Below are 5,735 nucleotides of genomic sequence, written 5' to 3' on the forward strand. Positions count from 1 at the left end.
GGGGGGGGGGGGGGGGGGGGGGGGGGGGGCGGACACCACGGGCCAGGTCGCAGGGAGCAGCGGGGGGCGGGCGGCCCCGCGCCAGCGCTCCAGGCCCCGCGCAGCCGCCAAACTTGGTCGGGCTCCGCCTCGGCGGCGCGTCCCGACTCCCCAGCCTCCGAGTGGGCCCGCGCCTACGCGGAACGGGGTGCGATCGCGCCCGCCACGCCCTCATTATCTCGGGGTGACGTGCGGCCACCAGGCCCGGCGAAGGCCGGGCTCCCACTCCCCACCTCCCCACCCCGCGCGGTTGGGCTGGCGGATTCCCCACTGCGGGGGAGGGGACGACCCCTCGTGCCTGCCCAGGCCCCCGGCTCTCCGGAGAGGTCAGCGCGTTCCTGTCTTGGAGGCGGGCCGGAGAGACTGGGCCAGCCGCCCTCCCCCTGGCAGTGGTTGGTGCCGGCTAAGGCTTGTAGAACCGGAGTGTGCTCCTCACATCCTTCGCCCTCTTGCTCTTGGCAAGACGCACCCAGCAAGCCCTTCCGCCCCAGGCGACCCGCCCGGGCTGGCAGCCTCAAGCCCTTGCTCCGCAGTCCTGCACTTTCTCAAGGGTCACCTCAGAACCTGCTGCTGCCCACCCTTAGTGACAGCAGGACTTCCACTCGGAGCCCCCCACCCCACCCCCGTGAACCCCCACTGTTGCGTGACTGCAGGGTCCCATCCAGAACTGGCTTTTGTCGTCTGCCACAGTCAAGAATACCCCTGCTGAGCCAGGGTCCTCCAGCTCCAGGGCGGCCACCCTCCCCATCCCTGCTGGGGGCCCGTGCCAACCCCTAACAGAGGCAGCTGGAGGGGCCCTGGCAGGGTGGTCAGGAGACAGCTCTCTGCAATGGCCCGTTGCTCCTCAGAGGGGGCCCGAGTGACTGCCCAGCACTCTCCCACCCAGGGCTCTGTCCAGGGGTTGTAGCAAGGCTCCACGGCCCTGGGGAAAGGCTGAGATGCAGGAAGCCACGGGGATAAAGGGCCCCAGGTGCCCAGAAGGGAGCTGGGGATGGGGATGGGGGTCAGGCATTGTCTGTGGCCCAGAAGACGAGATGGGGAAAGGAGGGGGCAGGGGCTCACCTTCCAGGGCTTCACCATCCAGTCCTTTTGGGTACTCCGACCTTTGCCTTTCTTCTGGGATTTTTTTAAGAAGGCAACAGGGGATTGGGGTGGGGTGGGGTGGGGGACGGTGGTGGTGGTTCCTGCATTTCCACTCATTGCCCATAGACCGGCCTGGCTACAAAAGGGGCTAGGATTGGCTGCTGCCCCTAGGGCCCCAGGTCCTTCCTCCAGTCACAGCACGAAACTCCAAAGTTCTAAGTCGCATGGAAAGTGGCAGTGACAGTGGCAGTGGCGGGGCCGGACCATGGCTGAAGAATCACCAGGCTTCAGTCCTCGGCGCCATCTGTCCGGCGGCAGCGGGGCCCTTCAGCTGGGGGCCGGTTTGGCTCTCCAGCCGCCTCCACCAGGTCAGACCATCTCCAGCAAGGAGGAACCACCCACATCTGGTAGGGAAAAAGAGTTGAAAGAAGTCTTTTTCAATGGGGCCCAGTGGTCTTGTCAGGGGTCCCTGCAGAGATGGCTTTAGGCAGAAGGTCCCAAAGACAGGCGCCCTCTCCTTCTTCCAGGGACTCTATGACAGCCCTGGAACTCTGCCTGAGGTCATGTCCCGCCCTCTAACTCCAAGCTCCTGGAACAGCAAGAGCACAGCATCTGGCAGCTAGAGACAGGAGTGGGGGCTGCAATTCCAGGTGGAAGCCAGTGTACAGGAAGGGCTCAGAGGTGGGGAAGTGGCCAGCCCGTTCTAAGATGCAGCGGGAGCCGGCTCCTGTTCACAGGAGCTGCAGAAAATACACTGGGGTCAGAATTTGGTGGGCCCCACACACTAGGCCAAGTTCACAAGCCTTCACTGGAGTGACTGCAGGGTCCCATCCGGAACTGGCTTTTGTTTTCTACCACAGTCAAGAATATCCCTGCCTAGCCAGGGTCCTCCAGCTCCGGGGCGGCCACCCTCCAACAGCAAGGAAGAAAGGGCAGAAGAGCGGTGTCCTGGTGACGGGTGAACAGTCGGGGCAGTGAAGACATGAGCAGCTGTGAGCCCGGCGAGGCGAGTCGGCCAGAGGAGGAGAGGAGAAATGAAATGGGGGAAGTCCAGAGAAGATGCCGTCTGGATTCCAGTGACTTCAGACCCAGGCCTGGACAGACCTGATCATGGGCACAGCTAGGATGCAGAGTGGATGTGAAGCAACTGCTTGGGAGGGAGGGTCTGAGTTAGGGGCCCACTGCACAGAGGTCTTGCTGTTGCTGTGAAAGAGGGTGGCGAACTGCCAGAGAGTGGGAGCGAGAGAGTCAAGGGCAGAGCTGCCGGGAGAGCTGGGTCTGAGGGACTGGGAGGAGCACTGGGAGGAGTATGGAGAATAAACGGCAGATAGGAAGAAGGCCCAGGACTCCTGGGCCACAGGAACAGGGGTGGGCAGGTAGCGGTTTCAAGAAAGACCGTGGGCATGGCATGCAGAAGGGAGCACCAGAGAATGCAGAACGGAAGGACCTGGACCTGGGGTGACCTTCCTGAGTCAATCTGGGGGTGGTGGGAGGGCTGCCAGCCTGCAACGGGTGAAAGAGGATGCCACTTTTTCGCAAGTTGGGCAATTAAGGAAAATAGTGAAACCTCTTGGTTTTTAAGATGGGGAGGAGGAGATGGAGGGTGTAGACTTGAGAAAGGAGCTGGAAAGGGAAAAGCTGGATGACTTGGGAGAGAAATAATGACGGCAAGGTCCTAATGTGGGGGGAGGCTTCGGGGCAGACACATTTTCCTAGGGGGGAGGTGGAAAGGGGACGGAATGGCAGCAACGGAGTGGGAGTGGGGCACTTCACGCCAGCTCGCTATATTGGGGCATCCCGGGCCAGCGGGAATCGAGGGTGCCCCTCCGCGCCTGAGGATGGCCCGAGCTTACGCATCGTGGGGGATGTGGGAGGCAGTCGGCTAGAAGTGGTGTGAAGGCCCGCCGCCCAGGCTGGTTGACCCACCTCCATGACAACCATCCTGAGGGCAGCAAGCCATTTCTTCATAGTGTGAGACAGGGCCACACCCGCCACACCACCCGCTCCGCTGGGGAAAGCCCTGTAGATGCTGGCCACTGGGACCAGGACGGCGGCTGGGGGAAGGGTGGGCGGGCCACCTCCTGATGGGGAAGGGGGCCGGGACAGGGACCAGGTTCTACCGAGCCCCGGAGGGGATGCGGACATTCCCTGGTTCGCCCTCAGGGATGCACAGGAGAAAAGGAGGAGAAGCAGCCTGAGGGCTCAGGGCTCCAGCCAGCAACAGAGCTGCCTGGAGGGAAACTGTCTCTTCACGTGGTTGCCGCAGATCCTACACCACCCAACCCAAGCAGGCAATGGACAGCTCTGCGTGGGCATGGCTGTGCGGAGGCCACTTCGAGTGTTCCGAAGTCGTCCCCTTACTGTGCCGCTTGTGTCCTGAACTGTCTTTCAAATGGGCTGTCAACTATCAAGGTCAAAGCTGACCTTTTCCCCCTTGTTCCCAAGACCTGGCACAGGCAGGTGTGATTACTTTGCTAAATGAATAACCAAAAAAAAAAGGAAACACAAAAGACTGGTTTCCGTGCAGAAGACCATGTCCCCGCCACAAAGGCAAGGGAAGAAAACCACGATCTGTGCCATCCGCTTGCCTGAGCCCAATGCCTCTGGATCCCTGGGAAGACCCCTGGGGTACGGGGCATGGCAGGCCCAGCCTCGGGCAGTCCCTGAGCAGCTGTGGCCCCAGGCCTTACCTCTTACTGTCCTTCCCTTAGGGCTTCCTCCACCTTGGGCACCTCCTGTCGCCGTCCCCGGAAGTCTTCATCTGAAAAGCAGAGAGAAGTTGCCTCACGCTCCACTGTGCAGGGCCTCATCAGGTGTGTCCCTGGGGCTGGCCAAGAGAGCTGACGCTACGACCTCCGCCCCCTCGCTTGCCTGGGACACGTGCTGATCCTGGGGTGGGGTGGGGTGGGGACGTGCGGGCATGCTGAGAGGCACCAGGGCACAGTGTGGGGTTAGGACGCCTGGCTGCTGGCCTGGCTCCATCACTGAGCTCGGCAAGTTCTCTCCTCAGCTTCTTCGTCTGCACAATGGGTGGGGAAGTGGTCCCCTCTATATGGCCTTTAAGATGCTCCTTGCCCTTGTTTCTGGATGTCTCCTGACCACCCAAGGGCCCCTCTGCTCTGAGGCATGAGGACCAGGTTCCACTGTGGGACTGCTGGGTCTAAGGCAGTGTCCTCTGGTCCACATGGCCTTTGGGAGGGACTGCATGAACTCCGAAATGCCTCTGGGCCCAGAGACTGAGACTGGGCAGCACCTGGCCGTCCAGGTGAGGCCCCTCCACGTGGGCAGGCCTGTCCGCCCCTCCCACCCCAGAGAGAGACCCCAGAAACAGCACCTCACACGCGGTGCTCCACGGAGAGATCTAGGTGGGGGTGCGGCTGGGGCCCCCCTTGGGGGTGGAAGGAAGGGAGAGGCAGTATGAGCCAAGTGGGAGGACCCATTTCTTTGGGTCACCTGCCCACCTACCCACGATGTGTCCCCCAGGTTGGGTCTACCCATGAAATACCCAGGCCCTCCTCTTGGAGGGTCACCGGTCACAAGCAGCTAAGAGCTCAAGCTCCCCTGCCCTCCTCGGCTCACCACAAGTGTGGCCCTCCACGTCGTCCAGGAGATTAGCCGTTGACACCGCGGCTCCCAGCCTGCTGGCCGTTCAGGAAAACTGTCTCAGGAATGGGTGGGCACTGCCATCGTCCTCCCGGTTCTACCAGTCCCTGTCCCTGACCCTCTACCACGCACGCCCAGCTCAGGAGGCTTCTACCATACCAGCATTACCCCCAACGCTCCCCAAAGCCTCCTTTCATCAGGATCCGGTTGAGCAGCCAGATCCTGACTTTCTCACCCAGCTCTCATTGCTGGGGATGGAGAAGGGAGTTCCTCCCTGTTCCCCTTTGGCTATTCAGCTTCTAATATCCAGGGCCCATGTAACAAGCATGGTGGGAGTTAACAAGCTGGGTTAAAACGTGGAGAACCTTTTTTTTACTCAAGAAACTGAAAAAAAGGAAGGCAGGGCCCAACATGCTTGAAATGGGGAGGCAGCAAGATTTATGGATCAATTCAACTCGAGAAATTAGGGACAGGTTTGCTGATTTCAGTGGAAGAACCATGTTTTCTCCCATGAGCAGATCAGCCCAGCCAGAAAGTGAAGATGTCGTGGGACAATGCGGGAGCCCACAGAAGGAAGTGGGAGACGCTGGCCTGCTCCCCAGCCCGGTCATGGTGCTCCAGGCTGGGTGGTGGGCTGGCCTCGGGCGCATGGAGGAGGCGAGCGGCCCCAGAGCCGGTCCCAGCCCCAGCCCTGGGGAGGGCGCAGCCTCGAGAGTCCGGCCAGGGGGTCAGCACCCACGGTCCCCCCCTGCGCCAGGCCGGAAAGGATACGACTGGTGCTTGGACAAGTGTTTCCTCTTTGACTTCCTCATCCTGGTCTTCTCGGAGAAGGCCCTGGCCAGCTCGAACAGCTTCCTCCGGGTGGCTGGGGCAGAGAGACCCGTGAGCCGCAGGGCCGGCCCCAGGATGGGGGCAGGGGGCGGGGCTACAGGAAAGCGGTGGGGAGGAGGGAGGAGGGAGGGGGGAGGGGGGAGGGGGAGGGGATTGCCCCCCCCCCCCCCCCCCCCCCC

The 5,735-nt window shown here is 62.0% G+C and overlaps 1 protein-coding gene across 3 annotated transcripts in view; it reads right to left on the minus strand.

The window, feature by feature from the left end:
- Window positions 1-1,392: 1,392 nt before the first annotated feature.
- CUEDC1 (CUE domain containing 1) overlaps window positions 1,393-5,735 on the minus strand; it is a 78,910-nt gene continuing 74,567 nt past the window's right edge. For all 3 annotated transcript variants that reach the window (XM_040640883.1, XM_040640885.1, XM_040640884.1), the window contains 4 exons: window positions 5,497-5,590; window positions 4,702-4,760; window positions 3,813-3,883; window positions 1,393-1,526 (listed from right to left, as the gene is read on the minus strand). In XM_040640883.1, coding sequence (XP_040496817.1) covers window positions 3,816-3,883; window positions 4,702-4,760; window positions 5,497-5,590 — 221 coding nt within the window. In that variant the 3' untranslated portion in view covers window positions 1,393-1,526; window positions 3,813-3,815. The remainder of the gene's footprint in view (window positions 1,527-3,812; window positions 3,884-4,701; window positions 4,761-5,496; window positions 5,591-5,735) is intronic.

The sequence above is a fragment of the Ursus maritimus genome, unplaced genomic scaffold (genome assembly GCF_017311325.1).
Source record: "Ursus maritimus isolate PB19 unplaced genomic scaffold, ASM1731132v1 scaffold_24, whole genome shotgun sequence".
NCBI lineage: Eukaryota > Metazoa > Chordata > Mammalia > Carnivora > Ursidae > Ursus > Ursus maritimus.